At 42.6% G+C, this 23964-nt stretch overlaps 1 protein-coding gene across 1 annotated transcript in view; it reads right to left on the bottom strand.

The window, feature by feature from the left end:
* Positions 1-15612: 15612 nt before the first annotated feature.
* The window catches only part of LOC117552829 (zinc finger protein 91-like), a 67485-nt gene continuing 59133 nt past the window's right edge, over positions 15613-23964 (bottom strand). Inside the window, 5 exon segments of the mRNA XM_034226485.1 lie at positions 15613-16389; positions 16392-16556; positions 16559-16806; positions 16889-16994; positions 17075-17231. Of these exon segments, the coding sequence (XP_034082376.1) occupies positions 15692-16389; positions 16392-16556; positions 16559-16806; positions 16889-16994; positions 17075-17231 (1374 nt within the window). The 3' untranslated portion in view covers positions 15613-15691.

The raw sequence follows: 23964 nt of genomic DNA, 5'->3' as shown, positions 1-23964 counted from the left end.
AAATAACACATTTAAATTGCCCCACAAATAATAAATAAACACATGAGCCATATTACCATGGGACATAGCAAATACATGCTGCCATCACATCGAAGTTAGAGGCCTTTGCATATTTAAAACCAGTGCCAAATTTGTAACATCTGTAAAGTTTTTTTTTAAAAACTATTAGAAAACGAAGGCTAAAGCTAACGTTAGCAGATAGTGACAATGTATGCTAGTTAGCTTGCTCAACGATTCATTAAATCATATTGCGACAGAAAAACTTTTCAGTGCACGCTCTGCGCTCCGACAGGGAGCTCTGCTCTGAACGGCCCGTTCTAACAGCTGTTCACCAGCGGTCCAGTCTGTACCACAGTGACTCCGAACCACACAGTTCATATTAACGAACGCACCCGTAGGTAATGTAGCTGCTGAAGCTAGACCCTCACCGCGGAGCAGCAGAGCCTTATAATACATCCATGAGCAGAGCCGACAGGCAGGAAGACTCGAGCACACAGCTCGCGCTTCATTATAATATATAAAAAAAGAACACCATGCGTGTCATGATGGCACATAACAGCTCGCGGCCGCAGATTACTCCGGGTCCCAGATCCCCCCATACCCCAAAAATATTTGTATTGCAGATCTACATAAATCACACAAACGACCTATTTTGGATTCAAAACGGCACATTTTGCCGAAAGGTGACAAGTTTGCATCCCTGATGGCAAACCACTGTGCAAACATGAGCACCAAATGAACATTTCCGTTCGCTAACGCGCTCACGGAGAAGTATAAACCAGGCTTTTCCTGCTATCCATTTTTGTTCTTGAAGTTCTTGAAGAGTAGGTTGACGGAATTCCGGTAAAAAAAATAGGCTATTTAACTCCAGCTAATTCGTAACAAACCGAGTGTTTTCGGCCGTCTCCACTCAACATATATGGTACCTTGATAACTGTCTGATTAAAGTACAGTGCTACCAAGTGTGTGAAGATGGGTCTGGCATCGCGAGACTACTGTCTGATTGGTTGGCTGATCCGTGACGTCACTGTTTTGTTTTGTTTGTAAGGGTGGGGGGATAAAGGGGGTGGTAATATTTTAAATATAATTACAATCTGTTGTATATTTTAAGCAAAAATTCTGAGACTATTGTCACAGTTGGCCTCTTGGCTCTCCATAGAAGCCTGCAACATTGAATGGCCTGGTCATAGCCTATTCATATTTGACTTTATTCTGGAAATCTACACAGGCTTCATCCAATAATCTACGCTTACTTTGTTTTATTACGTTCTAAAACAAAATAGCATTTTAAACCATCTCAATTTAAGGTTACTTTCATCTTGTGTTCTGGTATCCAAACAAACCAATGACTAGATAAAACTGGATGTATTTACCTGCAATTCCTGCACATTGGCTTTGCTGGTGCATGCTCCGTCAGAAACCCAACGCAAAGGTTTCTGAGCAGAGTAGTTCTTTCTGCCCTTCTTCAGTCTCTCTCGACTCCTCGTCATTGTAATGCTCGTGAACGACGGTCCTTTTCGTTCTACTACACCCCGTTGCGTTTGATTCTTATGGCTGCATCTTACTTTCCAGCTAAATATAAAACCCACATTGATTACAATAAGGAGCCCTATTTTGGGGGGTCTATACAAGTTTCAATTTACCCCCTGATTTACCAATCTTTGGGACTTTCAACTGCATTTGCATTGATTGCACGACTGGTATTCAGATGCACAATGGATTTAAATCACCCTCTATTAAAAACTGGTTTAGGCTAACACATTTTGAGTAACCTCCAGACCATTTGTCCAAAAATAAGTAGGTTTATAGGCTTGCAAATGCCATTCAGGCCCTTGAGGCATCCATTAAGTTGAAGTACCACCTCACACAGGACTAGACTTAAGGCACTAATAAACAAGAGACACTTCAACTGAGCAAAAACAAAGTAATGCTAAAACAGGCACTCCAATCCATACACCTCACCAACCAAAGTGAAAACATATGGAAGTTCCCCTCCTTCACCTGTACTCCCTCCTCACACTATTCAAACACAAATAGGACATATCTACACACATACATCCAGGAATAGGCAACATATAACAATACTTTTAAATTAAAGCGCACAGCAAATACTGAACTCGCCCACTCTGCAAGACCCTCCCACATGGTCTCAAGCACTAGGTGTATTCTATCTCCATAGCGATAGAGAACTGTGTGTCTCCATAGAGAACTGGGTGTCTCCATAGATATAGATAACTGTGTGTGTCCATAGAGATAGAGCCCTGGGTGTGTCTTCATAGAGAGGCGAAGTCCCTCCCCTTCCGAAAGCCTCCATGGGACCCCGGAAGCGGAAAATTATACATTGAAGTCAATGGAGAGAGAAAGGTTATCTTTTGATCCCGTTTGAATTGTGCCACGAATGACACATATGATGTTTGTCAATTTAAAAGAACATTTTGCAAGTCAAACAAATAAAAATGTGTCGTAAAACTGTGAAGTTACACATTTTTTCGTGTGAAACCGCTCAGTGAACTACAGGTCTCTCGTCTCGCACAATACGCGTCACCAACATAAAGATGGCCGTCACGTTAGCACATTTCACCACATTCTTTCAGAATGAGAATAAAAGTATTTTACGAGGTGAAAATCACTACAAGTCTGGGCACGTTGAGAGCTGTACCTATATGAAAGGGGAGTTAGTCGGTTCTGTAAGAGCCAGCATGCGGGACCGGCTTTACAAGGTTTCGGTGAGTAATATGAGTGCAATGTGTAACGTTAATGTCAGCTAGCTAACATTAGCTAACAAGGTACACTAACGTGTTTTGTTTTAGCAACTAGTTTTCTCCTTAAGAACTTTGTGGTCTCTGTGTATGCTGTGGATAACATTAGTGTTCACAAGAACAAGGTACACTCCCGTGTTTTGTTTTAGTTGCTCTTCAGATTGAAGCGGCCAGTTTTATATCGACTATACTGTATGTGTGATCTCCTTTTTCTCGTTGTCATTTGAGTTTATTTGCTGTGTGTCGATTCAAGGATTTTGGTTATCTAGTGACAGCTGTGTGTGACTCCCTCTGGTACACCGGTATGTGTTTTCCTAATGTAGAGAGCATTGATTAATTAATAAACTACACACTGAGTCTAGATCCTGACCAAATCCTTTTTTATTGTTGATCAAATGTTTTTCAAAAACGTATTCATACACATTTAGAAAAATACAATGTACAATCACAACCAATACAACACAAATTACAAAAAATACAGAAAAACAAACAATAACAACAGACAAGAGGACAAAACTATGGAAAAATAAACCCTCCCACCCCCAGATCCGGACCATCCTTGTATTATTGCTCATTCAATCTATTATAGCATGTTAACAAATGGTACTTACTTTATTTTTACAGATCTGCATGGGAGACGATGGCGCGATGCAGAGCGCTGTCTGTGATTGTGCACAGGAGATGTACAAATGCAGCCACGCTGCAGCATTGGCAATATTTGCCATGTGGCAGATCAGCTCCACAGATGTTGAGTGCCAGTGGAGGAAGCCTGGCACTTCCAAAGTAGTCCAGCCGGTGTCTCAACTTTACCATCAGCGAGAGGAGACATACAACCCACTGGCCAGAGACATCGCCAACTGTCAACTGGGGGGTTGTAAACGAGGCCGAAGGGGTGAAGGCTTTTGTGGAAGCCTATCAAGTGACAGTGTTCGAATCGAGTCTGGTCTCTTTGTGAGTGAGTCGGGTGTTCTGGGAGCATCACCCGATGGACTTGTGCAGCCATCTGCCCTGCTGGAGGTGAAGTGTCCACACAGCCAGAGGAACATGACCATCACGGAGGCAGTCCAGTTACCATCCTTCTGTCTCCGTGAGGAGGGTGGGTCATATATTCTCAAGGAGAATCACCCATACTGGCACCAGGTCCAAGGGCAGCTGCACATCACAGACCGGAGTCTCTGCTACTTTGTTGTGTGGACCACGAAGGAGGCGATCATCATCCCCATCCCCAAAGACCCTGCATGGCATGGAAATCTCCTCCTCCTGGAACAATTCTACACCCAGCATATACACCCTGTGTTGGCCAGTAGAGAGGAGGACATTTCAATAAACATACTCTTAACACCCTCGGACTCTGCGTTGTGTTTTGTATGTGTGATGGGGTGTTATGCAGAGGGGAGGAAAACAGGACACAGCAGATTGGGATTGTGGTGAAGATGCTAAACAGTTATTTAATTGTTGCATGTAATTATTATTATACTGCGTGCTTCTTAGTTATTCCATCTTTTGCTGTAACATGGATCTGTATGTAACTCTATATTTACTTGTTATCTACCACACTTCCTTCTACATCATACACCATCATTATACATGATGGTGTATATAGGATATATATATTTGTATACATATCTGTAAATTGTATAATTGTATTTAAACGTCTTTTTGATCTCTCAAACTGAGTAAGATTGACAATAAAGTTGACTTTGAAAAATATATATATTCTTTATGAAAATAGTTGACTGTTGTCAAATGAATCCAAATGAAACGTTGGACTGAACTACAACTACGCCTTTAAATCTCTACGGACTGTTTTTCAGTGGGATGGCAAGTTCCTATCTTTAAACATTTATTAGTTTTTTCTCAGAACAGATTTGAATTTTCTGAAGTTAATTTAACTTTGCCGACCATGTAAGGTCATCATTAAAAGGTACAATCAATTTGTTTAGGGTTGACTAAAATAATGAAAAACATTCATTTGGATAATTTACTGACAGAATAAGAAACTCAATGATGCTCTACTCACCTGTTCCATTTTTATAAAGTGAAACAGTTGAAACGATAGATTTTAGTAAACTTAAAAACAACCTTCTCCAAAAGCTATCAAGGAATATACCGAATACTTGTTTTAGAACTTTATTACATATTTTTATATAAATAGTTTGAATGATCCATAATTGACAGAAGCTTGTGTTTATACTGACCTGTTACTCATATATTAATGTCTTCGTAACTTCAGTAAACCACTACCTCACTAATTTCACTTTCATTCATCACGGTTTAGTAAACTAAGTGATACATGAACCAGTTTAATCATTATAATAATGTAGGATTGCAACTCTTTGAAAATGTATGTGGCTCTTAAAAGAGCTGTTGTGTTTGGGTGTGCTGGTCTCAGGTCAGTCTAAGCCCTCTCTCCGCGGATGCGGCGGGCCAGCTGGATGTCCTTGGGCATGATGGGGACCCTCTTTGCTTGGTTCATCTTACTGGGGGGCAGCTACATGGATGTCGGTGCAGTCCACAATCATTGCGCAGTTGAAGGCAGAATGAATTTATTATTGACTCCGAATGAAGCACAACTTCATGTCATACAATACAATGACTTTATTTGTAATTGTGTAAAAAAATATGAGCATTGATTAGCAAGCAGGACCTGCAGGAACAGAGAATGGTGATGGAGCTGGGAAGAGAGAAGAATAAAGAAAACAGATCAACTTTATTATCGGATATTAAAAATTCAATTTCAAAACAAGTTGCCCGCTCCTACAGTTTTCTAGTATGTAAAGATGATTTCACATGACCTATGCAAAATATCAACACTCAATACATGTGTGTCTCTGGGGGGTGCATTGTGCCTTTGATGTATATAAATAATATATCATAACCAAATACTATTACGTACAGTGGAAATCAGGTTGCCAGAGCAGGTCAGTGTGCATGTTCCTCAACGTCTCAGCAGTTACAGGTGAGGTAAAGAAAATAAAGGAGAAAAAAGGTCAGTAACAACACTTTAAAAGTAACAACACTTTGAATAATTATCTCTTCTAAACATTTTCTCTCAATAAGCACACAACGACTGTCTTTCCAACAAACAGATTGTCATCACAATGAAACACGTCCAGAAGAATGTCATGCAAAGCTCCATGCCTGCCTTCGACTCTCCCTGAACTGCTTCCTTAGCACCCGGTGGAGGGGCGCAGTAGGCTACTCTTCAAAAGTTTCACGAAATACTTACCATCATGTTTGGTTACTGTTTAACATTTTGGTTTACTTCATGTAATAAAATAATAACTTCATGGTAAGGCTACTAAAAATGACAAGGCTAAGTAATGTAATGCTAACTAATGTGCTCGCTACTCGTCGCTACTAGCTAGGTAGCTAACTTGACTATGTTCCACAACATGTATATTACCTATGATATTACCTGATATGTCTGATCCAGCGACTCCTGGTCCTTTCATCAGACGGGAATCGATAGAAGGAGCAAGTGGTATGATCACTTTTATGACTACAACCTGGTACAAAGCACACAGGCATCTTGTAAAAGTGAATTTATTTTTAGCGATCTATAATTTATTGGAGGGAATAAATCAGTTATGAGATCTTCTTCTTCTTCGCTTTAATTACGAGTCTTATTATAAATCACCGAGCATGCCTGTGACATCACTTACGCGACCCAGAATGGGATTTGGGATTTGTAGTCTTTGTAGTAGCGTATTTTTCATAGTCTTATATTTCAGCAGTTTTACGACAAAATGTGACTTTTTTGACATGGAAATGATTGTTTAAGATTGACAAACATCATATGTGTAGTTCGTGGCACAATTCAAACGGGATCAAAAGATACGTGTTCTCTCTCCATTGAATTCAATGTACATTTTTCGCTTCCGGGGGTCCCATGGTCCGGAAGTAGATGGCGTGACTTCGCCTCTCCATAGAGATAGCAACTGGGTGTGTTCTATCTCAATCAATATAGAGCACTGTGGGTGGTGTCCATAGAAGATATATAACTGGGTTGTCTCCATAGATGATAGATAACTGGGTGTCTCCATAGAAGATGATGAGAGATTTGATATATTGATTGATTTGATTGAGGAGAGATTGATAGTTTTGATCGTGATGTTGATGAGTGAGATTGATTGGATGAGAGGACGCTGGATGTTGAATTGGAGATGAGAGATGAATGTTTGATGATTGAGAGTTGATTTGTGAGAGATGAAGATGATTTGATTGAGGAGATGATAGAGTAGAGATGAGAGATGTAGAGGACATGTAGAGAGATGAGATGAGAGATGTAGAGATGAGAGATGATATATTTAGAGATGAGAGGATGTAGAGATGTAGAGATGTAGAGATTGAGAGATGAGAGATGTAGAGATGAGAGATGAGAGATGAGAGATGAGAGATGAGAGATGTAGAGATGGAGAGATGTAGAGATGAGAGATGTAGAGATGAGAGATGAAGAGATGTAGAGATGAGAGATGAAGAGATGTAGAGATGAGAGATGTAGAGATGTAGAGATGAGATGAGATGTAGAGATGAGAGATGTAGAGATGAGAGATGAGAGATGAGAGATGTAGAGATGAGAGATGTAGAGATGTAGAGATGAGAGATGTAGAGATGAGATATGTAGAGATGAGAGATGTAGAGATGAGAGATGAGAGATGTAGAGATGAGAGATGTAGAGATGGAGATGAGATGAGAGATGTAGAGATTGTAGAGATGAGAGATGAGAGATAGATGAGAGATGTAGAGATGTAGAGATGTAGAGATGAGAGATGAGAGATGTAGAGATGAGAGATGAGAGATGAGAGATGTAGAGATGAGAGATGAGAGATGTAGAGATGAGAGATGTAGAGATGAGAAGATGAGAGATGTAGAGATGAGAGATGTAGAGATGAGAGATGTAGATGAGAGATGTAGAGATGAGAGATGTAGAGATGAGAGATGTAGAGATGTAGAGATGAGAGATGTAGAGATGAGAGATGAGATATGTAGAGATGAGAGATGAGAGATGAGAGATGAGATGTAGAGATGAGAGATGGAGAGATGAGAGATGTAGAGATGAGAGATGTAGAGATGAGAGATGAGAGATGAGAGATGTAGAGATGAGAGATGAGAGATGAGAGATGAGAGATGAGAGATGAAGAGATGAGAGATGAGAGATGAAGAGATGAGAGATGTAGAGATGTAGAGATGTAGAGATTAGAGATGAGAGATGTAGAGATGTTGTCTTCAGCGGTTTTAGCGAGAGCATAGGTTGCACAACTTGCTGATGAAGTGGCACCAAATAGATGTACTGTCATCCTGTACTCGGCGAGAGGTAAACTGACATCTCCTCCTGGCCACCAAAGAAAGCGAAATCTTGATTGGCAGGAGCCACCTTGACCTGATGGTACATCCGACATCAGCCATGAAAGCTATCTGTTCTTGTCTGAATGGAATGAGCACACCAAGTAGCGTGTTGGGAAGACTGGGACCCTGAATAAGTCATTTAATGAATATCCTTGATAAGATGTGGAACAATCGAACACTACACGAATCTTGCCCTTCTTTGGGTGATGAACCCCATGATGTGGTATGTACCACACCTTTCCACTCTCAGGGTTGAGCTGCTCTTGGGGCAGTAGCTGAGTGCGACCTTTTGCTCTCACAGCCTCCAAGAATGTTTTATATTCATCATGGAAAACTTTGTTCCTTTTGAATTTCCTTTTTAATGATTCTCTGCTCTGCAAGTTTGCGATTGTTTGGCATCATGATATTCTTCTGTTTTAATGGAAGTCCAAGCTGATAATGTCCATCTTTGATTTGAGCTGAATCTGACATGATCTTTAAAAATGGCTTGTCTTCAACTGACATCTCTTTCTTCTCATCACAACCTTTCTCTGGAAAGTCATGATTGTATTGCTGCTCCAGCAGCTCACCTAAATCTGTCACTGATATCCCATTAACAACATAAAGTATCCTCAGATTCAGTGGTTTCCTGATTCAGTCCATTCACAGCCCAACCTAGGACTGTCTTCACAGCAAAGGGTCCTCCATTTGGACTGTTTATTATTTTCCACGGCTCCATTAGCTTTGGTGCATTTGTTCCTATAAGCGACCCGATTTCACAATCCAGTTCAGGCCACTTAATCTCTCTTAGATATTTCCATTGATTGATGGTCTCTTGGGAATGTGCTCTTTTCCAGCAGGACTTTCCTCTTGTGTGTAGACTTTAGGCAGCTGATCAAAAGCATTGCCTTCGATGCAACTCACTTCAAGACCTTTGACAAAGGAAGTGTCACTTTCTCCTGACCCATTGTTTTTAAGAGGATCTTTGTTCTCTTGGCTTTGGCATGCACATGTTGTTGAAGGGCTTCAGTACAGAAACGTGCAGTGCTTCCCTGATCCATACATGCGTAAGTCTGCACAGTCTGGGTCGAGTTTGACAACTTGATTTGAACTGAGATAATTGGTAGGGTTTGTTGCCCACCGGCCCCAGTGTGGTTTCTGCCATCGAAAGAGACTAATGCTTACAGAAGCTGCTTGGGTGGATTTATCAGAGCTGTCTTTTTGTTCAATCCTTTTCTTGTAGATGTTTAGATATTGTTGGATGTTTCATTGAACAAACTTCACATTTCATTCTTTTCTGACAGTCTTTGCTTAGATGTCCTTTCGTTAGACGGCCAAAGCAAATTCCTTGAGCAGTCGATCTTTTCATTGTGAGATGTTTTGTTCATCTGACATGTTTCAGAGGTGTGTTCTCCTGCACAAAGTACACAGCGCTTCTGAACAGTAATGCCTTTATGGTCTGAGTTGATGTTTTGGAAAGGTTTCTGCTCTTCATTGACTCCTGGGCTTGTCACAGTAACAAAGCTACTTCCCTTATAACCATGAGCAGGGTTATTGCTGGGTGACTTGTACACTTTAATATCCCTTTTTGGCATGACATCCTGTATGTCTCCAAACATGGGGTCTGATACAATGCGAGCATGCTTTTCAATGAAGTCGACCAATATTGGAAACTTTGCTCTTGTCTTATTGTGTTAATAATATGCATATGCAGTTGTTCTCCACTTTTCCCTACGTTTAAACGGGAGTTTCATGATCACATTCCTCATGTTTGATGTGCTATTCATTTCATCCAAAAACTCAACCTCTTCCATTGTGTTGCAACATCCACGAAGACAGATAGCAGAAGAATGCAGTGCTTTTCTATCTTCACTCTTTATAGCATTCCAGTTCAACATGTTGTCCAAACAAGCTGCTGCGATTAAGAGTTGATGTCCATAGTGTTAGGAACCTTGACTCAATAGTTTAGGACTCAAATGCACAACCCAGAGACAAAAAAGGTTTGAAGAACAAATAATCTTTACTTGCAAAAAACAAAATCACTCTTTTAGAGGAAATAACAAAATGACTAAAGTAACGTGCTCTCATGGAGGGAAAAAGGCACAACACTGAATCTCTTAAGCGATGGCTTGGATCTGGCTTCTTGGGACAACGAACAAGACGAACCGACAACTAACAAGGGGAGACAGGACAATATGTACATGAGGTAAGTGGGCACAGGTGGAAACAATCAGGGGCGGGGCAGACACTGACGATGGCGGGAAAAGGGACCAGAGCAGGAAGTAAAGGGACCTGGAATGAGACAACGTGAGTACAAAATAAAACAGGAAGTGGAACATAAACTAAACTAACATGAACATGACGAACACAAACATGACACAACTTAACATAATTGACGGGACACTACACATAGTTCTCTTGGAGCAGTCTTTTGGCTTTCAAAAAGCCCTTTTTAGAATCCATGATCTTCAGCCTGTATCGTTTGGCTTAGACCCCGGCCCCACGAGGACGCATACAGTAAAACGCAAATGCAAAAAAGTATTCCTTTCACACGCATTCGATTCATTAACGCGTCCGTTCACACTAGACCGCTGGAAATGCTGGAAACGCTGTAGTACATATGCCAGGCCTGTAAGTGGCGCTGCTGCCGGCACAAAATACACCAAAAGCAGCGAAGAAGACCCCGGAGCATGGTTGCCCTTCTGTTTATTCTCCGCGGTGGACGGCGTGTTCTCCTGCTGTATATCTCTCAGGTGTACCCCCCACCGAGCGGAGCAAGGCAACGAAACTTAAAATAAGAAGCAGCATTTTATGGCACGCTATGAATGGGGCCACCTTTACCTCATTCACACCAACGGAACTCCGGTTCAAGCTCCGTGCTAGAGCTTTTCAGGTTCAGAACCAGTTCTTCGGTTTAGCTCTGGCTCTTTTCACACCGCCCAGAGTCCGACTGGTAATGCTTCGTTGCGTCATCGTTTGCGTCATGGCGTAACCGTTTGCGTGCCTGCTTCATAAAGCCAAACCGCGCGGATGTCATTTCTGTGGTTTAGTTATATTCTTATAAAAAAAGTGTACTCGTGTCAATAAAGGTTTTTTTAAAACACAACTGCTTCCGAGGTCGGTCTTATTTCTTAAGGTGGACTGAACCATGAGTGTGGAGTAACGTTGTATCTTTCATTTAAATGAACTGTAACCTTCACCCAGGTATGTAACAGCTGTTCTCAAATGAACACGTGAAGTAAAGTTTAATATTTATAGTTTTATAGATTTATAATGAGAGGTGATCAACGTGAATGCTCAGGTTCCACCTTAACACGCAGACACGTTGCTTCACCATGAGCAGAAACCTTTATATATACAGTGTTTAGAGTTTTGAGAGGTCCTGATAATTTATTCCGGTAAATTACTCTGACCTCCTAATTGACCTTTCCGAAGATTATTGAGTCTATGTAAGTTTGCTGCTTGGCTCAGATCCACCAACGTCAGCAAGATCTCACCTCTTCCTAACCCCCCCGAAGAACCAGGTTCAATTAACTGCTGTTTCAATTCAGACAACTCTTTTTTAATCTGTTTAAGCGATCCCGAAGGATTTTGATATCAGTAAATGGAGTGTGCTCCTACCTAAGTGTGTGTGGCAGGGTGCAATCTTACCTTTGACGCAGGAGAGGAGGGCACAGGTGTCTTTTAAAGGATCCCAATCCAACAGGTGGGATTCAGTTTATTTGAAGAAAAATAGGTCCAAACTAATACAGGGTTTTTACCTTCTCTCTCACAACATTATAATCATACTAACAAAAAAACCGTGCTGTGATCATGTTCAAATGAAACTTTAATTCACAGTCTTACATTTATTACCAAAATGTTTTAATTTCAACTGCCCATTTCAGTTGTGACATTTTAAAATTCTCCCGATAGAATTTAGAGGTATTTCCTCGTAAAAAGACCGGTGACAATAAAAAGCGCATTCAACTTTCCATTCACATCAGTTTCATACCGTTTTTTCCGACACAGACGGCGGATTAACACTCAAAAACCCATACCTATCCGCAAAATTCGGGGGACCAGATTTTCCCCACAGGTCGCGGTATTTATAAAGGTTCATACACACATCTCTCATCAAATCATTCCACTCAGCCAACAACCAATAAATTCGAGAGATATTTACCCCGTCTAGAAGGACCTTACCGAGAGCTATTAACCCAGCTCTGAAGCACACAGCCTACCGGGAGAGAGTCTACCAGGGGTCACCCCCCCTCTCTCGCGCTCTCTCAAAAAACCAGTCTCTTTATGCTAAAAAAACTGGATCCTAAACCCAAAAAAACAAACTCCTCCTCTTCACGTAATTTGTGAAGAACTGCGCATGTCCTATAATGTACAAGGCTGAACATGCCTCAACATGTTCCACAGCTGTTATGGGATAAGACACCCTTTCATATGAGGTAAAAAGGACATGAACTCTCTTTGGCCTCTTAATGTTTCTCCCCTTAGTGTGAAGCCCCCCCCCTTCCCTGTGGACTGCTGCCAGAGGAGAGGAAGAAAACTCAACCTAAACACCACTTTGTTTTGTTTATACTGTAACTATAGAAAACCTAAAATATGAAGCATTTTCATTGTGGGTTATACAAGAATATAATTGATTATATTTGATTATAACTAACTTTCGTTTTTAAGTATTAAACATACTATGAAAACTCACAACAACAGTCTATGGCAGAAACACTGAAACTCTTAAAGTTGTTAAGTTTCTCCATCGTTGTGTACAAACTGGATAAAACGCAGGCTTTTTGTTGTTGTTCAGGAGTTGATCTGTCTCTGCCCCCGCCTCGACGTAAGCGTGACGTATGCGGTGCTTTTGCTCTGGCCGGACAATTTTTTGGTGCTTGAAACGAACCGGATTCCGGAGCTAAGAGGCTGCTCCGCTGCGGTGTGAAGAGGAAAACCCGGTGCTTTTCAAGCTCCAGCTCCGAACCGGCCCTGAAACACCGTTGGTGTGAATGAGGTACTTGAGGGCAGAGATGTTCACAAGTCTTTTTTTGCAAGTCCAAGTCAAGTCTCAAGTCTTTGGTCACGAGTCCAAGTCAAGTCTCAAGTCTTTGTGGGGTGAGACTTGATCAAGTCTCAAGTCTTTGGTCACGAGTCCAAGTCAAGTCTCAAGTCTTTGTGGGGTGAGACTTGATCAAGTCTCAAGTCTTTGGTCACGAGTCCAAGTCAAGTCTCAAGTCTCTAAAAAATAAAAGTCTCATGTCTCTTCTGGTTGTAATAAGCCTTCTATTGTCTGCTGCTATCCAGTCTGTTAAGAATACTGCACAGCTATATCTAAGACATTCAAAGCATGTACTGTATTATTATCACTCCTATATCTATTAGCATACAGTATCAGTACTGATTAGTTGTTATATGATCACTTTAAACAGGCTATTGCAATGTGAGGAAAAACATCACACTTTAGCTAAATGCAAACAACTTATAAGCAAAACACTTCAGAATCAGAAATCAGTATCACAAATACTTTATTAATCCCCCGCAGGGAAACTGTGTTAAAAGTACTTCAAAGTAAACATTTGTTCTGTGCCATTTGCAACTAAAAAACTATTGCTGCAATATTATCTGAAATATACTGAACTGGTGATATTAAAACATGACCTGTTCCAAAAGAGATATCTACCATTAACACCATTTACCAGCCAAATGCTGGTAAATCATGCAAGTGGCTGGTTCTGTATGTTGCACGCACCAGCCACAAATAACAATGGCAATCTATTGAGTGGCTGGTAACATTTCAACATTCACTAGGCTAGCCATTTGGCCAGTGGACAAAAATGTTAAAATTTGACCTCTGCAACCGTATTGTTTAATTACACTGGGTCTCTAATGACATCTTTTAAGTCTACTATAAATACAAATATTCCTCTATCCTCTCACTCAAACCCAGTGTAATGGTAACCTGATAAACCTGTAACACTAACGTTACGTGGTCAACAATAAACCTGTAACCTGCCTATAAACCGACAGATGTATTTATGTATGTAACTATGTATTTTTCAACGTTTAACGTTAGCCAGTAGATGGTGGCAGCGGAACGTAATGATTAACGTTACCGACCTTTTTTATGTCATGTCAAGAGTTGGATGTCAACGTCATTCAACGCAAACAAGTGTGACAAGCAAACATTCACTCATATTTTCAAATATTCAGTTACAAAGCTAGTAGCAAGCTAAGTTAACATTACATAGCTGATGCTGAGCTAAACATGTTTGCTAACCGAGTGCTTTGACAAAAGATCCATTAAAAAGAGTCATCTGTGGAAGCCGTAATACTGTAAAAAGCACGACCAGTTACTTTAGCCGGCCCGGCTAAAGTAACTGGATGGCCTACCTGCCTGTCAGCCTTCCATCTGTGCACACACTTATCTCGGGCCCTCATTGGTCATGTGCGCGTTCGTGTGTGTTGGAGGAGGGGCTCTGTGAGGAAGTGGCAGATTTTCTCCGGTTATGTATTTTCAAATTCTAGCGATCTCGAGCCGGTTTCTCAAATGTACCTACCCCACCTTTAATACGCCAAAAATAGAAAACACAATGATTGTTCACGAGTCCCAAAACACGAGTCCAAGTTGAGTCCGAAGTCTTTTGAGCAGGAGTCCAAGTCAAGTCTGAAGTCTCTGTGTGTGCGACTTAAGTGCGACTCGAGTCCGAGTCACAAACTCGAGTCCCCATCTCTGGTTTGAGCTTCCACAGACTCACTCTGTGCTCCAGGAGTCAGTGGAGATGCTGTCAGTACTGAGGAGCTGTGAGGGAGAGTGTCTGAGCTTCCACAGACTCACCCTGTGGTTTCCCGACATGTTGTTTCAGTAAATTAAAGGGTGTTTCTTGTTGTCGTTGCTGTGGACCTTCTTAATACCTTGGGAAATGCCGTTTAATACTTTTTTTTATTTTTGCTAAATTGATTTATCAACTTTTAATACTTTTTAAGACCCCGCGGACACCCTGAATGTTATTTTGAACACTTGGTGGTGGGGTGTATATAAGGGGTCATAGGTGACAGGAGAGGAAGTGGACACAGGACGAAGAGCATACCGATTCTACCAGACGGCCAGCCCAGACGATGCTCATACTACAACTATTGACACAGTGTACTTAAACCTTGGTATGTAAAGCAATGAAACAGCGCGCTGTCGGCAGACGGACAGAAAACGAAACTTAAAGGAACAGTGAACATTATGCCTGTCAATTCTGATGTTACGTCAACAGATGGCGCTGTTCTCACAGAATCAGCCCATGCAAAGACAGTGTTAAATTAAGCGAAATGAGGAATGGCTAAAATGCATGATGTTTGGTATTTTGAAAAATAAAAAGTATAAATATGCCTTATATAGGTTTGGTCCTACACTATATTATTCAAATATAGCATGATAGGTCCACTTTAAAGGAACAGTGAACATTATGCCTCTCAATTCTGACGTTACGTCAACAGATGGCGCTGTTGGGATGGGATCTGTAATGGAAAAAAGGATTACCCAACACAAGGCCAATAGATGGGAATTGTTTATTGTAAACTGTGAAAAAAACAAAATATGCTTAATTGCGGCTCCTACACTCTTAGAACCACTATGGTTTTTCTCCTGAGTGAACACGAAGATGTCTTTTGAGATCACTTGATGTAGTGAAAGTTTTCCCACACTTTTCACACCAGTAAGGTTTTTCTCCAGTATGAATACGTTGATGTCTTTCGAGATGACCTGATGTAGTGAAAGTTGTCCCACACTCTTCACACCAGTAAGGTTTTTCTCCAGTATGAATACGTTGATGTCTTTCGAGATGACCTGATGTAGTGAAAGTTGTCCCACACTCTTCACAGCTGTAAGGTTTTTCTCCAGTATGAATACATTGATGTATTTTGAGAGCACCTGATGTAGTGAAAGTTTTCCCACACTCTTCACAGCTGTAAGGTTTTTCTCCTGTGTGAATACGTTGATGTGATTCTAGAGCATCTGATCTAGTGAAAGTTGTCCCACACTCTTCACAGCTGTAAGGTTTTTCTCCAGTATGAATACATTGATGTATTTTGAGAGCACCTGATGTAGTGAAAGTTTTCCCACATTCTTCACAGCTGTAAGGTTTTTCTCCTGTGTGAATACGTTGATGTGATTCTAGAGCATCTGATCTAGTGAAAGTTGTCCCACACTCTTCACAGCTGTAAGGTTTTTCTCCAGTATGAATACGTTGATGTGTTTTGAGATCACCTGCTTGAGTGAAAGTTTTCCCACACTCTTCACAGCTGTAAGGTTTTTCTCCAGTATGAATAGTTGATGTATTTTGAGATCACCTGATCTAGTGAAAGTTTTCCCACACTCTTCACAGCTGTAAGGTTTTTCTCCTGTGTGAATACGTTGATGTGATTCTAGAGCACCTGATGTAGTGAAAGTTTTCCCACACTCTTCACAGCTGTAAGGTTTTTCTCCAGTGTGAATAGTTGATGTGATTTGAGAGCACCTGATGTACTGAAAGATGTCCCACACTCTTCACAGCTGTAAGGTTTTTCTCCAGTATGAATACGGTGATGTATTTTGAGAGCACCTGATCTAGTGAATCTTGTCCCACACTCTTCACAGCTGTAAGGTTTTTCTCCAGTATGAATATGTTGATGTGATTTGAGAGCACCTGCTTGAGTGAAAGTTGTCCCACACTCTTCACAGCTGTAAGGTTTTTCTCCAGTATGAATAGTTGATGTATTTTGAGATCACCTGATCTAGTGAAAGTTTTCCCACACTCTTCACAGCTGTAAGGTTTTTCTCCTGTGTGAATACTTGATGTGATTCTAGAGCACCTGATGTAGTGAAAGTTTTCCCACACTCTTCACAGCTGTAAGGTTTTTCTCCAGTATGAATACATTGATGTATTTTGAGATCACCTGATCTAGTGAAACTTGTCCCACACTCTTCACAGCTGTACGGTTTTTCTCCAGTATGAATACATGTATTTTGAGATCACCTGATCTAGTGAAACTTGTCCCACACTCTTCACAGCTGTAAGGTTTTTCTCCAGTATGAATACGTTGATGTATTTTGAGATCACCTGATCTAGTGAAAGTTGTCCCACACTCTTCACAGCTGTACGGTTTTTCTCCTGTGTGAATACACAGGTGGCTCTTTAAAGTTCCAGATGCTGTAAAGGATTTGTCACATTGCTGACAGCTGTGACGTCTCTCTCTTCCTTTCGGTTTCTAGAACAGACGGACAGAGAAAGAGAGAAAGTCAATCTAAAAAGCATAAATACACAAGTTAACACAATAAAAACTCACTTAATATAAACCTTGAGTTAACAAAATACTACTTATCAACTGTTTGTCTTTATTATATTTGATACAGTAATACAGCAATATTCTAACCAAAGTATATACCAGAGGTGGGGGACTCGAGTCACATGACTTGACTCGAGTCACATGACTTGACTATTTTTTGACTTGAGACTTGCTTGACTAACATTGATAAAAGACTCGACTTGACTTTGACTTGGTATTCATGACTTGAGACTTAGGCTTGAGACAGATGACTCGAAAGGACTTTACTTTTTAAAATAGAATATTTGCATTTGTATTGTACGAAGCACCTAGAGGGCAATGAAAGAAAAAAAAGAGAGAGAAAGTCTCTTCTCGTTCGCAGGAGAAAGTAGGAAGTGGAGCGCACAGGAGACAGCCGTTTCATTGCAGACTGTTATGTTTATGTGGGGAAATACATACATTATTTGAGATATATTTCAAACTCGGACTTCATTTTAGGGACATTTCGGCCAGGGGTGTAGAGTTATTTGTTCAAGCACCGGATCGGCAAAACAGGAGAGTCTGTGAACCAGTCTGCCTTGACCTATGTCTGTCTGTCTGTCTGTCTGACCTATGTATTCATATGACACACACACACACACACACACACACACACACACACACACACACACACACACACACACACACACACACACACACACACACACACACACACACACACACACACACACACACACACACACACACACACACACACACACACACACACACACACACACACACACACACACACACACACACACACACACACACACACACACACACACACACACACACACACACACACACACACACACACACACACACACACACACACACACACACACACACACACACACACACACACACACACACACACACACACACACACACACACACACACACACCACACACACACACACACACTACATCACACAACACACACACACACACACACACACACAGTCTTTTAGCTGATTTAAACTGGGGTTATTCATCAGGATTTCGTAGGACTTGACTTGCTTGACTCTCACCCCAGTAACTTGAGACTTGCACATGTATGACTTACTCCCACCTCTGGTATACAGGAGACAGAGGGAGACGGCATCCTGTCACTGCGAGTCTCAGTATGCTCCGTTCCTTTTGTGTTTTGTTTTTTTGTCTAAACTTTGTTGTGTCTGTATGAAACGTCATTTTGAGAGTGTGCAACTCGATTTTGACAGGAAAGCTACTGGAGACTTCTAGAATTGTGTGAGTAACATTGTGTTTGTAGACTTCTCTGTTTCAGTGTGTGTACTCTGTATCAATGCTCTGTAGGTGATCTGACTGGAATTGTGATTTTAAATCTCAAAACCGCTACAGTATCTGTCAGACAGAAACTTGGGACAAGTCATTTGACTGAAACCTTAAAAGTGAACTAACTGACTGCTAGGGTTAACTTTGATTTAAACATTTGTAGAATACTAAGAGCTTTATTGAGTAGGTGTAACTGTATTAAGGGTTAAACTCATAACTTTATAACTTAGGGTTTAATGTAATTGACTTAAAAGACAATAACAAATAAGGAGGAAGCCAGTCTCGATTTCCTTTTGAGGGCCACCAGCTGCAGAGTTAACTAATTAAAGGGGCGTTGCCCCACAGCTGTGAGAACTCAGCAATCAGGTGTCCATTTTAGGTAGCACTTTCCTGGAGCGTCAGCTTCAGCGTCAGACAGGCTAAGACTGGCAAAGACATTAGAGTCCTGCGGGAGTCAAAGACTGGCAAAAGACATTAGAGTCCTGCGGGAGTCAAAGACTGGCAAAAGACATTAGAGTCCTGCGGGAGTCAAAGACTGGCAAAAGACATTAGAGTCCTGCGGGAGTCAAAGACTGGCAAAAGACATTAGAGTCCTGCGGGAGTCACGAGGGAGGCAAAGAGGAGGCAAATCCTACTTTGATTGAGCTAAGTATCGCTGGTGTTTTATTGTTGTTTAGCCCCTCATGCTATAATCATGTGTATTTTCTCCATTCCTGTTCATGTGTCTTCTCGCAATTATCACTGGCCCCGTGTATCTCGTAATCGATATAACCGGCCTGCTCTCGTCTATCCCACGTGCTCCACTGAGATCCAGCATCTAGTTTCAGGTGGCCTGTGGAATTGCCAGTCAGCTGTTCCTAAGGCTGACTTCATCTCTGGCTACGCCTCCCTGCAGTCTCTGGATTTCCTTGCTCTCACTGAGACCTGGATTACTCCATCCAACACATCCACCCCAGCAGCTCTCTCCACTGCATATTCCTTCTCCCATACACCCAGACCAACTGGCAGAGGAGGTGGCACTGGTCTCCTGCTCTCTCCCAAATGGAGCTTTTCCCTCTTCAAGCTACCTAACTTCACTCCTTCCACCTTTGAATTCCATGCCGTCACAGTAACCCATCCTATACAGTTAACCATTGTTGTTCTCTACTGTCCACCAGGCGCCTTGGGGGACTTCTTGGAGGAATTAGATAATCTCCTCTCACTCATCCCTGAAACTGGTCCTCCCGCTGTACTTCTCGGAGACTTCAACCTCCAGACGGGGAAGATAGACAAACTAACATCTCTGTTAACCGCCTTTGCTTTCTCACTGTCTCCGTCCCCACCGACTCATAAAGCTGGCAATGTCCTTGATCTCATATTCTCAAGGAACTGCGCTACTTCTAACCTCTCTGTAAACCCGCTCCACACATCCGATCACTTCTTCATTTCATTCTCTCTACCCCTTTCCAAACATAACAAACTAATCTCTTCTCATCCTGCACTTGTCCGCCGTAACCTTCGCTCCCTCTCCCCCTCTACCTTTGCCTCGTCGGTGCTCTCAGCCCTCCCTTCCTCTGACTCGTTCCAACTCCTGCCTCCAAACTCTGCTGCAGAAACTCTCCTCTCTACTCTCTCATCCACTCTGGACTCTCTCTGTCCTCTCACATCTCGGCAGGCTCGTCAGTCCCCTCCTGCTCCCTGGCTAAATGATGCACTGCGTGCTAATAGAACCGTCCTTAGGGCAGCAGAGCGGAAACGGTGGAAATCCAAACACCGTGACGACCTCCTAACCTATCAAGCTCTCCTCTCCTCTTTCTCTGCTTCGATCTCTCAGGCAAAAAGCACTTTCTTTCAAGATAAGATCCAATCTTCCTATTCCAATCCCAAAAAACTATTTTCCATCTTCTCCACCCTCTTGGACCCCCCCAAAGCCCCTTCCCCCTCCTCCCTCTTGGACCCTCCAAAAGCCCCTCCTTACACCAACACACTGACATCCTTTTCCCCTCTCTCTCCAAGTGAGGTTCTTACCCTCATTACCTCTGCCCGCCCTTCCACCTGTCCTCTGGACCCTATCCCTTCAAACCTCCTTCAGACTATCGCTCCTGATATTCTACCGTTTCTCACCCATTTCATCATCACTTCGCTAACTTCTGGTCACTTTCCAAACAGTCTCAAGGAGGCAAGAGTAAACCCTCTCCTAAAGAAACCCACTCTCAACCCGTCTGATGTTATAAACTACAGGCCTGTCTCTCTCCTCCCGTTCCTGTCTAAATCACTTGAACGCGCTGTCTTTAAACAACTCTCCTGTTATCTCAATCAGAACAACCTTCTGGATCCGCACCAGTCTGGTTTCAAGGCAGGTCACTCCACAGAAACTGCTCTCATTGCTGTCACGGAGGAACTGCACACTGCCAAAACTGCATCCCTCTCCTCTGTCATCATCCTGTTGGACCTGTCTGCTGCATTCGACACGGTGAATCATCAGATCCTCCTTCGCACTCTCCAAAAACTTGGAGTTTCAGGCTCTGCACTTTCCCTCCTCACCTCATACCTGAAAGACCGTACCTACAGGGTGACTTGGAGAGGGTCTGAGTCCGACCCTTGTCAATTAACTACAGGGGTCCCTCAGGGCTCTGTTCTTGGTCCCCTCCTCTTCTCCCTGTACACAAACTCGCTCGGATCAGTCATTAGCCCGCATGGTTTTTCTTACCACTGCTACGCTGACGACACCCAATTAATTCTGTCCTTTCCCCGCTCAGAGACCCAGGTCGTCGCACGCATCTCTGCTTGTCTAGCTGACATCTCTCAGTGGATGTCTGCTCATCACCTCAAGCTCAACCTTGACAAGACTGAGCTGCTCTTCCTTCCGGGAAAAGATTGTCCCACTCTTGACCTAACAATCAACATCGGCACCTCAGTTGTTTATCCGACTCAGACTGCAAGGAATCTGGGTGTGACCCTAGATAACAACCTGTCCTTCACTGCAAACATCGCTGCTACAACCCGTTGCTGCAGATACACGCTTTACAACATCAGGAAGATACGTCCCCAGCTGACACAGAAAGCCACGCAGGTTCTGGTCCAGGCTCTCGTCATCTCACGCCTAGACTACTGCAACTCCCTCCTGGCTGGTCTACCTGCATGTGCCATCCGACCTCTGCAGCTCATCCAGAATGCAGCGGCTTGTCTGGTCTTCAACCTTCCTAAATTCTCCCACACCACTCCGCTCCTCCGCTCCCTTCACTGGCTTCCGGTAACTGCTAGAATCCACTTCAAGACACTGGTACTTGCTTACCATGCTGCGAATGGATCTGGCCCTTCCTACATCCAGGACATGGTTAAACCGTACACCCCAGCACGTGCACTACGCTCTGCATCAGCCAAACGACTCGCTGCGCCCTCGCTGCGAGGGGGACCCAAGTTCCCATCGGCGAAAACACGTGGGTTTGCTGTCCTGGCTCCAAGATGGTGGAATGAGCTCCCCATTGACATCAGGACGGCAGATAGCTTGCACATCTTCCGGCGCAAACTGAAAACTCATCTCTTTCGACTCCACTTCGAGCGATAGAACTATTAACGAAGCACTTTTATACTAATAAAGGACTGGCTTACCTAAAGCCAGTTGAGTAGCACTTGAAATGTTTGGCTCTATGAAACCTGATGTACTTTATGATTCTGTTTTCTTCAAGGTTGTGTCTTCCTGGTCGAATGTACTTATTGTAAGTCGCTTTGGATAAAAGCGTCAGCTAAATGCAATGTAATGTAATAATGTAATGAGAGACCATGCTTTTGATCCTGTGGATTACATTTGCCTTCTGCAGACCATGTCTGGCCATTCAACTTTCCAAGACACACCTGAGTGACAGCACGAACAGGTATGGCGAGGAGCCCCGGCCTCTACGCTGCTACAGAAGCGAGGCAATGCTAGAGCTACAATGCGATCGGCCTCCTACGAATACACCAAGCCATCTGTGCTCTTCGTTATTGGATGAAATCCCTCGGGAGCCGCTTAGAAACACCAGGAAAAAGAGACGAGGAAGGAGGGGAGGCGTTCAGAATACGGCGGAGATTCAGCCGGCCACCACTTCCATCCATCATTTTCACAAACCTGCGCTCATTGAGCAACAACGTGGACACACTAAGGACATACACAAGGTACTTTCATGAATTTCTCGAGGCCTCTTTATTGTGTTTCACGGAAAGTTGGCTCCAATCTACGATGCCTGAATCTCTCTTTGAAGTACCGGGACTCACCCTTGTTCGAGCAGACAGGGATGCGAACTCGGGGAAAACCAGAGGAGGCGGTATTTGTGTGTATATTAATGATCTGTGGTGCCGATCATACTCAGTAAAATGTAAAACCTGCAATCCCAACGTAGAAATTCTCGGCATGACGTTAAGACCCTTTTATCTGCCTAGAGAATCCGGGTGTATTTGACTGTTTGTTGTTTACGTGCCTCCCAGCGGCAGAGGACACTGTGTTCACGAGCTGCAACTCAGCCACCCCGATGCACCGGCAATAGTGCTCGGGGACATGAAGCAATGTCGCCTGGAGACTGTGTTACCTGGGTTCCAGCAGTATGTTAGGGATCACAGCAGGAAAGACAATATCCTGGACAAATGCTTTGTTAATGATAAAGGAGCCTATGTGTCTAAATACAGACCACCAATACTGAACTCTGATCATAGTGCTGTGAATATGATACCAGTGTATAAGACCAAACTCAAGGGAACCAGAAAAGAAAGTAATAAATCATATGTGACTAAGGACATAAAACAAAGACTATGGAGCACTTGAACAGACAGAGAAAGAACTGAAAGTCAAATTGAGGGAATCAAAACACACAGAGAGCTTTTGGTAAATGCTTTTAAAGCCAAAGACCCCAAAAAAGTGTGGGACACCATGAGAACCGTGACAGGAATGACCTCTTCAGCTAAACCTATTGTGACGGACAAGACATACTTGATCCATACCAATTTGCCTATAAGCAAGGGGGTGGTACTGTTGCTGCTCTGGTTCACATCATCACTAAACATTTAGATAAACGTCACACCTATGCAAGAGCCCTCTTCCTAGACTTCTCATTAGCAACACAATACAAGCAGACATCTTGGTGTCAAAAATGGAAGTAAATCCATACCTGATTTACTGGTATGCCGCTTTCCTCACCAGTAGAGAGCAACTTGACCAAACCCTGTCATCTGCCATCACAACCAATGTAGGGGCCCCCCAGGGCTGCAGGAGTTCAGCTGTGCTCTTAGCTTCTTTTGATGACTTTGATGACTT

Source organism: Gymnodraco acuticeps, unplaced genomic scaffold, assembly GCF_902827175.1.
Source record: "Gymnodraco acuticeps unplaced genomic scaffold, fGymAcu1.1, whole genome shotgun sequence".
Taxonomy (NCBI): Eukaryota; Metazoa; Chordata; class Actinopteri; order Perciformes; family Bathydraconidae; genus Gymnodraco; species Gymnodraco acuticeps.
Note: the sequence above shows the minus strand (reverse complement) of the source record. Positions and strands in the feature narration are given on the sequence as shown.